This window comes from Antedon bifida, chromosome 4 (genome assembly GCF_963402885.1).
Source record: "Antedon bifida chromosome 4, ecAntBifi1.1, whole genome shotgun sequence".
NCBI lineage: Eukaryota > Metazoa > Echinodermata > Crinoidea > Comatulida > Antedonidae > Antedon > Antedon bifida.
In genome coordinates this window covers 17,990,253-18,004,456 of record NC_136229.1, presented here as the reverse complement: position 1 = coordinate 18,004,456, position 14,204 = coordinate 17,990,253, and the positions used below count along the sequence as shown (strand labels likewise).

General features: G+C 34.7%; 2 protein-coding genes across 2 annotated transcripts; both read right to left on the bottom strand.

Moving 5' to 3' along the window:
* Positions 1-19: 19 nt before the first annotated feature.
* On the bottom strand, positions 20-10,271 carry LOC144839499 (uncharacterized). The gene is made up of 10 exons (XM_078694884.1): positions 10,061-10,271; positions 6,462-6,729; positions 5,802-6,374; positions 5,390-5,685; positions 5,087-5,225; positions 4,458-4,584; positions 4,110-4,211; positions 3,580-3,687; positions 2,990-3,123; positions 20-801 (listed from the first exon to the last, which is right to left on the bottom strand). Exons 1-10 carry the CDS (start codon positions 10,159-10,161, stop codon positions 625-627), a joined length of 2,025 nt encoding a protein of 674 aa, XP_078551010.1. The 5' UTR covers positions 10,162-10,271; the 3' UTR covers positions 20-624.
* Positions 10,272-10,392: 121 nt separating this feature from the next.
* Positions 10,393-14,080, bottom strand: LOC144839505 (small ribosomal subunit protein uS2-like). Its single transcript, XM_078694893.1, has 7 exons — positions 14,008-14,080; positions 12,995-13,163; positions 12,745-12,863; positions 12,102-12,347; positions 11,625-11,753; positions 11,170-11,292; positions 10,393-10,852 (listed from the first exon to the last, which is right to left on the bottom strand). Exons 2-7 carry the CDS (start codon positions 13,125-13,127, stop codon positions 10,586-10,588), a joined length of 1,017 nt encoding a protein of 338 aa, XP_078551019.1. The 5' UTR covers positions 13,128-13,163; positions 14,008-14,080; the 3' UTR covers positions 10,393-10,585.
* Positions 14,081-14,204: the final 124 nt, after the last annotated feature.

The following is a 14,204-nucleotide window of genomic DNA, read 5'->3' as shown; positions in this document are numbered from 1 at the left end:
AACAATCACCACTAAAGTATTCATATTTGTTGCACTTTATTATTCTATATTGCATACATTATTTAAATAAAACAACATTTTATATAGTACTGTACTGTATAAGGTAGTGGACGTCGGCTTGCATAGTTTAAGTTTGTCATGGAATCTGATGGCTAGCTGACTAAGTAGCTATGGTCTTGCAATTTATAAGAATAAACATGCAAATCTCTCAGGAACCATTTCCTAAGGTACGGTACATATGTAACATTATAGGTTGTGCTTACAACATGCTGCTGGCACCAGAAAACTAGAAAATCATCAAATCTAGTTTACCGTTCACAAAACAATTTAAGTTTTTGCGCGAACATAGTACGATTTGCATAGAATTCTCAAAAAAATCCTTTTGTTATATCTGAAAGGTCACTACACAGTCCCGAAGGACCGATGCGTACCAAGCAAATTTGCCGGGTCAACTCCAGCCTCCAAAGCCCCGCTAAATCCAGATAGACAGCCATTAAAAACGTGTTAGGGATTGATTAATTAGTAGATATACTGTACAATCACAGTTGTCACACTGTCTACACATATTTACGGAATGTAAATACTAATACCTCTTTAAAACAGTTGAATAGATAAAAAAATATATCAATAACCATCATCATCACATGTTGATTCAGTTTCCCCAATATCATCAACGATCATTGTTGGAAATTGCTCTCCACGATGGCATAGCAACCCATAAGCTAAACGATAACATTGAACGAATCTTGGATGATTCTTATCCATCTCTGACAATAACGGCAAAACCTCCGCTGCAAGCAACTACAAATGAATAACAATATTACATGTATGTTGCTTGTTGAATGGCGTATGTATCAAGGGAAAGTTGGGTAAGTACCAACTTCAGTCAGTACTCCTGTTGGGGTCAGATTCATCAAACCTGCTTAGCAAAAGTTATTTTCAGAATAACCTTTTATTTTTTTCATTAAATATAAAATGTTGCAATCTATTCAATAACATAAAATGAACTGATTTGATAAATAGAGCCTCAGTTTTTCACTTAAGCACTTCTTATCATTACTTAAGAAAAAGGATTGATAAATGCCCAGACATTTATGAATATAATAATAACTAGAATTTAATTCGTCACTTTGACGAATTATAGGTGATCATTTTTATCATTTTACTGAAATTAATTTTTTTTAAACATGCACGTACGTTAACATACGATCGGAAAATGTTGATGTATGCCATCCTATTATATGCTTATAGTGCTGAGTTGTGCCTATATGCCATATACAATATATACAGTATATACTGTATATCTATATACAGTGTAGCATAGGTGAAATTACGGGACACACATGTTCAAATTTTTTGGCATGATGACGTTATCAAACTAAACTTTAAGATGACAATTTCGAAAGATAATTAATTGAGCAAAAAAATATAAGATTTGGAAAAAAATTTGGCACGTAGAAGCGCTGTGCGCGCTCTTTGAATTGTGTATAACTTTGACGAAAAATATGAAAAAACTACTTTTTCACTTCAACTGGCCATATGTTAACGTCACAACATCCGATAGGCTTAATTTTTATATGAATTAATATCTACATTTCATCAGCTTTCATAATAAATTATAATCATCAAGGTAACCTTCAATTCTGAAGAGCTGTAAGATATTCAAATTTACTGCGAAGGTGAAATTACACGGCCTACGTTATTCAAGTTTTTACGCGTGATGACGTCATTAAAATGAAGATAGTGTCAACTCATGATAAAGATAATTAATTAAGCAAGCACATACTGAAAGTTGTGCGAAATTCGAGCACACATAACCAAGATGCGCTCTGTTGAATGTGATAATCTACACAAAAAGATAACAAATCCTAATTTTTAAATTCAAGTGGCCATTTGATGACGTCAAAACATTTTGTACGTAAAGTGTGTACATGAATTCATATCTACAACTCAATGGCTTCCAGAATAAGTTAAAAAAATCGGGGGTCATCTTGCATTCTGAAGAATTATTTTCATTTTAAAAAAGACCTATTTTTCACCATTTTCAGAACTTTTGTAAAATTAATATGCGCATTTTGTCATTTTTAACGTGCTCGTATAGCGTTATTTTAAGTCGGAACTGACTCAAATTTGGTGAATGTACTAAGGATGGTGAGTAGAATGAGATTTGTAAAAAAAATTCATATTTTTTACGCTTTTTAAGTATCGCGCGCGCAAAAACGCATTTTTGCGCAGTAATTTATTGAAACACGCAAATGGCCTAATTCATGCTCTAAATTGATCAAAACTTAATTTTGAGCGTTTTAAATTTTTAACGCGCGATATCACGCGCATGAACCTACGTGCGCGTGCGTTTTTATTTGCTAATATTTTTAGCCTTGATCTGAAGTTTACGTGTAGTGAATTTCATTAATATGTGATAATGAATTATGGAGATATGATTGATAATGTGATTTCGCAAAATGGCGTATAAATGTCGTCACGGATGAGTGATCACGCTGGAAAGCTTATTAGGATTAAGTTATATTATTTGAAAGATATTCTGAAATTTTTGTAATCATTGACATTAAACTTTTTGAGATAATTGTTACACAAAATAGTGTACAGAAACAATAAAAAGAAAAAAAAAAAGAAAAATAATAATAAAGATTTTATACAATAACAATAGGTGATCATTTTATTCTAAATGATCACCTAATAATATTGATACAGAACATAAAGTTCTGTCTACACTATCAAACTTTTTGTGACAAAAAAATTTGATGTGCCCATATACATGACGATGTCATATCATAGTTCATTTTATTTGTCCAAAAGGAAATTCATGTTGACATACAATTGCTCAAAATTAGTTGAAGGTTAGTTATATATATCGCTACCATATTTGGGTATATCACTACCATATTTGGGCACATCACACTTTTTTTGTCAAACCAGTTTGATAGTGTAGACAGAACATAAGAATTTGTAGAAATAATTATATATATACCTTTTGTGTCTGTTCTCCGACTTCTAGAATCTGTAACTCTAATTGTAAACCAACTAGCTTTTGCAATTCATTCAACTTGCTATATTCTATTCTTACAGGTAACATACTTTGTGGAAAAATATCATCTAAAACATCTGCAAATATAACATGGTAAAGACTGGTTAAATAAAAATGTGAAATTAGCCATACAACTGTCCAAAATTCGCTAAGATTGCCCTAGTCCTGACTTAAATTTTAAGCCTATATTCAAAACTACATTTATAACTTAGGCACAAACAAGATGTATCATTTCACAAGCATCTACAGTAGAACACTAGACTAAATAAAGAGATACCTTCAAGACTAAAGAGTCCCCTTAATAGGTTTTCACCTGAATAACTGTTATGGTATTTTAACATTATTATATTCCCCCTTCGTGTCTGTAATAGGGTGTACCCTGCATAGGTTTGTCTTAAAAGAGGGACATTTATTTTTGTGCTACTTCTTCTTCATATCTCTCAATCCCTGTCAATACGTATGCAGTAAAGCATATGTGTAGCTTCATGGTGTAATTGTTTGGAACATGAATGAATTAAGTTAACCAGACTCACCTTGGTTTTCTGGTGAAAGAAAAAAAGTTGATGGAAGTTTACTTATGTCGTTTTTAAGCACTGTCTTCAATTTCATTGCTTCAGTAATTTCACAATATTTTGTTTCTTCTGTTGGTAAAAATAAAGGAAATTCATTCATCTAATCCTGAGAACTTAACACCACTCAGCTATAAACCATAAACATAATGGGCCAGTTATAGGCTTAATTATTTACCCTGTAAGTTGGTAACCCACCTAGCAAAGTTAGCAAGACCATAAAACCAACTTACCTGGCTAAATAATTAACAGAAAGGCCAATGACTGTGGCGTAACGGCTGTGAGCGCTCACTGCCTAAACCCAGGGGCCCCAGGGCTTAAGAGGACCAGAGCATGAGCAGTCCAATGCAACTACTCAGCATTGGAGAGCTTAGGAATACTAAACCAGGGGCCTTTGCTCTGTGCTTTACGGCACTGGGCCCATGACTGCTAACTACCCTTACATAGTTGTACCAAGGCCATATCCTATTTAATCATTCACTAGACTTACTTACGTTGTTCAAAGTCTTTTATTTCCGTCAGTAATTGTTGAGATCTGTTATGAATCGCTTCCATAGTTACCTTAATCCGGTAAAGATCTTGCCCATTTGATTCATCTGCATTATGGGTAAAACGAGTATGGTAAGGTGTGGTAATAAAAACCATATATTCAACATTATTATTATAAAATATAGTAGACTGGAGGTAACAGGAACACAAATATCGATTGTAACTGGCAAGGCATTAGTACAATAATACTGAGATAAGGCTGTATATCGTAAGCAGTGCACAACTCAATAGGTCTGAAAACTATTAGTAACCTATATTGGTTGCATTAGTATGAGCCTATTATATGATTTTACCTGATATTTGTGCCAGTGCCAGTAATTGCTGGTCTGCTTTGCCAATTAACTCCTCATATTCTTGTTCTAACCTTCGATACCTTGTGTCATGATCATAAAGTGAGAAACCTCCATTGGTTCTTAATAACTGCAGAGAAACCATAATGAAAATCGTTTAACCAGCGATAGATTACTTTGAAATGGAGAATTAAAGCTCTTACTCAAGCCAGTGGTGAACCTACAAATTATAGTCCATATCCAAGGGTCATATGCTAATATGACTGTTTGCAGTTTTATACATTTTTAAGCGTGGTTCCCACTAGAACGCAATGCAACGTAATGCAGCGACATATCGACGCAAAGTGTGTGGGAACCGACGAAGCAACATTGCTGCAAACATCGCTACGGGAAATAAAATCAGTTCGATTTCACGCAACAACGCAAAGGAAAAAGAACACGGGAAAACATAATACAGCACGTACTCAAAAGTATGCAGGTTAACCAGGCCAAAGTCTACGGCATACTAACCTTGACGCGCAACAAGCAGGTTTGATTTCACGCAGGCGAGGGCAAACACAATTATTGGAAGGGCATTTCCTTACGTTGCGTCGGTTGCGTTGTGTTAGTAGTGGGAACCAAGCTTTATGTACCTTTGTATTTACACGATCAAGGAAATACTGACATTCAGGTATCTGTTCTGACCTTGACATGACCTCTGACACTTTGTTGATAAGATGCTCATGAGTATTGCAGGTTTTTCGGAAATGCAATGGAAACTTCAATTTTGATCTGGAATATATGAATACTTTGTATCATTTATTCATTGCTACATTATGATGCTTGCGTATAAAAATAATCCCATGTTAAATGAGGGGCTTATATTTGAATCAGTAAAGGTGATGTGCTTTAGTTAAATTTGGTAAATGGTACATTTATTATTTATTGATTCTTACCCATCTGTTTTTAATAAAAATGGTACCTCCTCTTCTACCTCCGTTTCATCATCTTCACCACCTCCATCACTTAATTGAGATGTTTCTGATTTCACATCAGATTTCAGATGAGGCTTAAACCGGCCATCACTCAATCTAGGGTTTTTAGCATCATCAATATTTGTGTTTGTGACATCACTAATCTGTATGCTGTTTGTATCATCAGTCTTTATGCTGCTTACATCATCAACATCTGTGCTCCTGACATCATCAGTGTGATTCTGACTGGAACTTTTTAACATTTTTCTAGCAAGTATCTATAAAACAAATAGATTATTTGTAAACGTGTATACAACTTACACCTAGTTAAAATGATTAAAGGACGGGGGAAATATTTTGATCACAAATGAAAATGAAATGAGTGGTTTATTACCTGAACATTTTGAGCAGTTCTGTTTCCTCTTGTTGAATGCTGCCTGTTAGAAGCACTATTTCTCGTCCTCTCATTGGCTGATTTTACTGTTGGATGTTGCCCGTTAGCGTTAGCAGAACGAATCTTCTTTCTCTCACTAACTGATGATGCTGACAATGCCTTCTGAGAATAACTACTTGTAACCTTTGAACTTGGTCGTTTACTATGTCTACCTATTTCAGAGGCTGATGTTGAATATTGTTTCCTAGTAACTGGAGGAATTTTAATCAACGGTTTACATTTTGATTTTGTTTGAGTTATTGCCGCCTTCTTTGCTCCTTCTTTTACCGTTACTTTTCTTTCCCTTTTTTCTGAAATTCCTTTTTTATGGATTCCAGAAAGTGAGATTGAGGATGTATCGCTAATTAATTTAGTAAGGTCTGATTGACTGATTACCCCAGTATGTGATGTTTTATTTGCAGCACTCTGAACTCTATTCTTACTGTCTTGTTTATCATTGCTTTCTTTTTGTCTTGCATTAGGATGTGTATCTTGTGATTTACCTGTACATTTCTTGATTTGTGGTTGAACAGCCTAAACAAAATGATAAAAAAAATTATTTCAGAATATGATCAGAATGTCACATTGATACATTAGTAATAATTTATCACAATAATTTACCTTAGCAAGGACATTCCTGGCTGCTTGTGCTTTGGTCAACATTTCTTCAACCTCATTCAACATCTGTGTTTCCATTTTATCTTTCTTCTTCTCTTTCACATCTTCCTTTTTATCATCTTTGGCTTTATCATTCTTTCCTGTTTCAGTACTTTTCTTCTTCTTTTTAGGCCATGGTTTCAGTAGCTCCTTACATTGTTGAATAACTTGTGATTCCATTTCTTTCTTTTCTTTAGCAAGAGTGTATATACCAACTAGGTAATCTAACACCCTGAAAGAATTCATTAACAAATTCATCTCTTTTTGATTTTGAAATTGTACTATCCCTGTAATATTTGAACTAAATTAATCTAGACAAAAAAAATAGACAAAATACAACATGCTTTCATCTGTAATGACTTTTTTTAAAGCAAAAAACAATGTTTGTCAAAAAAAGACAAAAAAAGGATGAGGCATCCAAAAAGGAGGAGGATGGGGACCCTAACAATAACAATAACATTAAAGCCCCCTTCCCTACGTTTTTTAGATCTAATTTAAGATCACAACTATATTTAATGTAAAAATAATACTATATGGTCCTATTGCGATAACTTTTTTCGTCTTTAAACGGTTAAAAATGTGAAAAATAAGTCGATTCTAATAATTATAGCGGCCCGCTATAAATCCCAAAATGCATTGCGCGCGGATTGATATTTTTGTTTTTCACCTGTAATTCGCCCACTTTTCGATCGATCGTGAGGCCACTCCTAACTTTTCAGCGAAAATACTGGGTTTTCCCCAATTTGTATCAACGGAGTCTGGCAAAAATAGAAAGACAATTAATGCAGCAACTTTACAACGTCAGGCTAGGTATATAGCTAGCGTACGATGTTCGTACGTTACCGATGTTTACCAGCTAGGCCTACAAAACTAAGCCTAGCTAGGCTAGGCCTAAGACCGTCCACGAGAGGTCGATCGCCGCGAGCTACTTAGGTAGTGCATTGTTTCTCACTTTTTATCATAATTTACCATAAAACGTACATTTTAAGACAAGGAATGACATGGTTTAATGTTTTTAAAGTGATATATATATGTATTATTTTCCAAAAAACGTACAAAAGCAGGGAAGGGGTCTTTAATATTTTTTATTTTGCCTAGGCCTAGTTGTGCTGCATGCTACTAATACTAGACTACAATAATGGATAAGAGAATAATAATAATAAAGTTACATGTCATTGTGTGGCACTACTACTACTTACTAGCGGTTTACGATGAAATCGGTCGCGTCTGAAATCGGTCGCGTTTGAAATCGGTCGCGATAAAATCAACTTCCGGTAATTTGTATGGCGCGCCGCTAGAGCTATACTTTTGATGAAGTCGGTCGCGTTTGAAATCGGTCGCGCTATTTTGTATGGATCGAGCGGGATGCATGCTAGAGCGGGATATACATTTTTCGTTTATATAGATTTAATTGATATTTGTTAGGAACTAGATTATTTATGTGGATATTTTTTACTTGGTTAATAAATACTTATTATCAATCATTAAATTAATTTTTTTTTTGTATTTCACAGGTCTCGGAGAAGGACTGTGTCTGTTCAAAATGGCCATTTCTAAACACGTTTAAATATTATATTAGGCATAATGTTATATTAGGCATATAATAATTTACCTCTATTTATATGTACTGTAATTAATATATTATATAGAGAATATACGTCTGTCGTGTCTTTTATTATGCAAACAATTACGTAAAAGAGAACAATTTATTTAAAAACAATAATTTTTACAATATAGCCCGTAAAGCCAGCGTATCCATTTTTATACTTATGCACACTGTGACAGATTATATCATATCCATGTCGTTAACAACATACTATTCGATCACCTTATTTTTATTTCTATTTTATTTCTTCGTTATGTAGGATAATATTAAGTGTATAATGATTATTGTTGAGGCAAATCACGTGTATATTTTTATTTCTAATGTTTAAAATAGATTTTAGTAATATGTGATCGTGCAGTACAGCTGTTTCCTCTAACAATACGTTATTTTGCTGACGGGGTTTCCCCTTTTTAAAAAACACGCACTTGTTAGTGTGTCAAATCATGGACAAAACACGTACGATCGTTGTCCATGGCGAGGTAAAGATGACGTCTATTACTAATAACCATCCATACGTTTGAAACGTCTATAGGCCTCCTGCACGTGTTTTTGTGAAACGATCCAATGAGCTATAGATGCTCGACGCGAGTATGAGATCATGTTCATTCATTCATTCATTCTTTATTTAGCCTTTAAAATCGAAATACATTTAAAACATAGGTAACCAAATCAAGACACGTGGAAATCTAAGGGGGCAAGGATAAGCAAAAGCAATTAAAATCGCTGTAGTTCACAGGCTTGCTTATCCATAATAATTCCAAATAAAGCACTTTTTCTATAATTTGACAGTATGATTTATATATAATTTACGTATATACGTCGGCGATACTATAGATTTTAATTTGAATATCTTTTATTTCTTCATTTATAATAATCATTTAATGTAAATAATTAAGTAAGTGCAACTCAGTGTCTCACATTCATACCCCGTTCGTAAATATAAATGTTTAAATATCAGTGCAGATTACCTCTTTGAGAATCGTGTCCACCTTTATTATCCATACACTATTATTCTCACATCTATCATTGTACATCATAGTCCTACTGTAGGCCGGTAGATTGATTTATAACGGCATATTATCTATATATTTTATTAATATCCTAAAACCATACGTATTGTTTGCATAATAAAAGACACGACAGACGTATATTCTCTATATAATATACTATTTACAGTACATATAAATAGAGGTAAATTATTATATGCCTAATATAATATTTAAACGTGTTTAGAAATGGCCATTTTGAACAGACACAGTCCTTCTCCGAGACCTGTGAAATACAAGAAAAAAAATTAATTTAATTCCAACAATAAATATTTATTAACCAAATAAAAAATATCCACAAAAATAATCTAGTTCCTAAAAAATAGCAATTAAATCTATATAAACGAAAAAATGTATATCCCGCTCTAGCATGCATCCCGCTCGATCCATACAAAATAGCGCGACCGATTTCAAACGCGACCGATTTCAAACGCGACCGATATAATCAAAAGTATAGCTCTAGCGGCGCGCCATACAAAATACCGGAAGTTGATTTTATCGCGACCGATTTCAAACGCGACCGATTTCAAGCGCGACCGATTTCATCGGACACCTTACTAGCTAGGCCTATCTATTAACACAAATATGAACAAAAGAACCCAATTATTTTATAATATTAATAATATTTATTAAAAATTACTGAGAAGTGACTCTGCGCCATTGGCTAGGTAGGACATAGCCTAGGCTAGGGCAATTAACCCGTTAACAACATCATTATTGAGGTAGGCTAGCTAGGCAGCAGGGTGTGCAGCCGACTGAACCTCTTTTTTAGGCCTAGCCTACTGATATAATATATAGGCCTAGCCTACCTTCTAGGCTAGATAATGGGCCGTATAGCATTAAATAGCTAGTTGACAAACATAATTTAAATTCACGATCAAAAAAATCCTAATCAACAACGTTATATTTACCCAGAAAGTTGATTGAACGTCCCGCTACTGGCCGCAGCCATCTTGTTCTTGCGGATAAATATGACGTACCACAAAATTAACCAATCGAAACCAATTTTCATTCAGGGTGCAAAGGTCACTCTCACAATGCGCCCGGTCCCCCAGCTGGTATTATACCTGTAATTGACTGCCTTACACTTTACACTAGATAGAAATATATCTATATGGGTCTAGTATGACGTACAGTAGTGAATTTAATATACAATAGTGAGTTTTAAGTAAAGCCATATTGCATTATTACATCACAACATCAATGGTAATTACAATTCAAACGAACAAAGAATAACAAACAATACTTTTTATTTACTTTTATTTTGAATGCTACTTGCATTTAAAACAGGATGACGTTATCAAAACCTGTAGCAACTGGATTTAAACATTTTAAAATGAATTTTTTCTGTATTATTGTTTACTTAGATTATTCTTTCTTTCTTGATTTTAAATATTATTAGAAATGATGTATATTATTAGTTGTTCCAGTTGAATTTATGCAGTCCAGTCCTGGGTGCCGGCACCGCCCCAGTCAGTTGATGGTGTTGGATTGGCCCAGTCCTGAGTGGCTGCGGGATCAGCAGCAGCCCAATCTTGAGATGGTGCTGGCTTGGATTGATCAGCGGCAGCCGGGGCGACAGTCGCAGACCAGTCATCAGCAACAGGTTCACCTGTAGACCAGTCACCTGTGGTTGTGGCACCAAACGGTGTTGGCATAATGCCGCTGGCAGCAACAGGAGGTGCAGCTGGATCAGCGCCCCACTGTGGACAGAATAGTAGTATTAACACCAACTAAGACACTTCACAAATATGCTTTTCAACAAGCTGTTTAAAAATTGAGAGCAATTGGGCCCATCATGGGTTGAATACCTATGTCACAAATATTTTTTAATGTTTCTGGCTTTTCAGCACAACCAGACCACTGTTTTCTAGCCTGGCTGCTTCCTATTAAACCAGATGGGTTTATTCTTTGCCCGCTACTGGCATCTCATCTTCATCATTAACTGATGAGCGGATGTGGCGAGTGGGCAAAACTATTGTAACATTAAAAAAAAAATTAAAATGAGACATATTCTTACTTCCTCTACAGCAGGCTGAATAGTGTCTGGCTGTCCACCCCACTGTTCCTGGTATCCAACATTGACAGAAGGTTCCTCTTTAGCTTGAGCTCTCTCGCGAGCATCTTGTTCATCCTTCTCAGCCTATTAAAAAAAATAAAATTATACGTTTTTGGCATGTTATGCATTACTTATTACTAACAAAACTGATAGGAAAATGTGTAGTGTTTCTGGCTTTTCAGCACAACCAGACCACTGTTTTCTAGCCTGGCTGCTTCCTATTAAACCAGATGGGTTTATTCTTTGCCCGCTACTGGCATCTCATCTTCATCATTAACTGATGAGCGGATGTGGCGAGTGGGCAAACAATTTCAACATTGGTATAGTTTACTTAATTACATCCCATAATAGACCTAGAGTGGTTATAAAAGGTGTTAACATTTGGATGCTTTCAAGTTCCATTGGTAGATACTTACATCTTCTGGATCACGGTAAAAGTACAGATCAGGCATAATCTCCCACTGAATTTCACGACTGATGGTTCCACGAAGACGGAGCACTTCACGAGCAAGCATCCACCACATCAGACCGATAGAATGGATACCCTAGAGGAACAAATTAAACATAAATATGCGATACCTTACAAGTATTCTATTATAGAGTAAACATACTAAAGATATCTCAATAAGCAATTAAAATGCTATTTTGTTTTGTAAAAAATGCAATTTGCAGATCTTAAATATTGTTTCTGGCTTTTCAGCACAACCAGACCACTGTTTTCTAGCCTGGCTGCTTCCTATTAAACCAGATGGGTTTATTCTTTGCCCGCTACTGGCATCTCATCTTCATCATTAACTGATGAGCGGATGTGGCGAGTGGGCAAAACTATTGTAATATTTATGTTTTTCTTACTGAAAAGCAACTCTGTCATACACAAATTTAAGTAATTTTACCTTATTGTTACACGGAATGGCAATATCAATGTGACGCAATGGAGCATCAGTGTTGCAGAGAGCAATGACTGGTATATTCACATACGACGCTTCGATTATTGGTTGATGATCGGTGCGAGGGTCGGTCACGACCAAAAGACGTGGCTCACGGAATGCAGATTGAATCTGATTGGTGAATGTACCAGGAGTGAAACGCCCAGCAACTGGCGTGCTTCCAGTTGCCATAGCGAATTTCAACACCGCTCGCTGAAAAGTAATTTAAGGAAATAAATTAATCTGTTTCAATTACACTAATTAATTATTTTTTGAAATGAAACTTTCCTTTTTAAACCTAGACCACTTAGATGCAGGTTTTCCATCCCACAAAAATACCTCAAATCAGCCCTGTGTAGTACAAAACCGGTCAGTGTATTAGCAAATATCTATTAAATTTGACAGCATGTTTCTGGCTTTTCAGCACAACCAGACCACTGTTTTCTAGCCTGGCTGCTTCCTATTAAACCAGATGGGTTTATTCTTTGCCCGCTACTGGCATCTCATCTTCATCATTAACTGATGGATGGATGTGGCGAGTGGGCATAAATTTTGTTTATGTTTCATTACTTTGTACATCTAAATATGCATACACTTTGTATAAGCATACCTGGCCATATGGACGAGCTGAAATGACACAAACATCAGCTGGATTCTCTACTGCTACTATGGCTCTAGCTGCTAGTAGAAGCTTCTCCCAGGTGCGACGAAGGTTAACAATGTAACCACCTAAAATTTTAAACAATACAATTTTATATTACAAATTTTATATCTAAAGTAAAAGTTGTTATTGTTAGCAAAGCCAGTATGAATTAAAACTTTAGATAGAAAATATAACAATAACAAGAGTGAACATTTACCATCGCTCTTTCTTTTGTAGATGTACTGCATCATCTGAAAATCAACATTTTGTGCTCCAATATGAACACCAGAAGCCAGGAATTTGGTAACATCATCCTCTTTGAGGGATAGAATATCATGATTTCCGGACATTTTTTATTGTTGATCGTTAAAGTTACGGGGATCAACCTGAAAAGTACAGTAGTAGTTTTAAAATTTATTCAAAAAACCTACACTACATACAGTTATACCTATAATTATATTTTAATCAGCATATATTATATTATTATTATGCATATTTATTAAAGATGTATTGTCCTTCAAAAAACATGAAAAAGATTAATAAAATCAGACTTTGAATAGGCCATTTTGCAGCTTTAATAAAGTTCCCTTTCAAAAATGAGAAAAAATAACATTTAACTTATAAAAAGACAAGATAAACGAATAAATTTAACCAAAAACCAATTGGCTCCAGTCAATTTGACTAGAGAGTATTTTTTGCTTTAAGTTTCAGTTTTTTAATGACATATTTTTGGTTGGTAACTAAAAGTGAATAACTATGTAACATTAAAATGCATATTCAATAATTTTTTAACAATATTTTTGCAGGACAATACACCTTTAATCACAATCATGTCGCACGATATAAAATGAACTAAAATTAATAGGGCTAGGCCTATATCTTTTTTGTATATTGTATTATTATAATTAGGGTGCTGGACTGCTGAAAAAAAACATAAGAAGCACTTGGTCGGCTCATAACTTCATCCAGCAAGTCACTCTGAACGTGGTCTAGGCTTCGCCTACTACCGTATTCATTGCGGATGACGATTATTTTCACTCGACACGTCACACATGGCATATCTGGCCTAGGCCTAGAAACGTTATTAAAATTAACGTTTTAAAACTCCAATTTTTAACCTAATTTATGACTACATAGTTTCTTAAACACTTATTGCTTATAATGATTTAGAAAAGAATGAATATTTCTTTTAAAAATTAACAAATATCAGTTTTGTCAGTGCCAACCTACAGAGTTGTAACGCCAAATGGAGATCGTGAAGAAAGGCCGAACATCGTGCTCGTGTTCAGAAAGTCGAGCGGGAAAAGAATTGCCAGATAGTTTATATTTATCTACCCAATATTTTTAATTTTCAAAAATACATTGGTACATATCTCTACCAAAAGCGATTCCACTCACTCTGCTTCTACTACACGCAAAAAAATGAA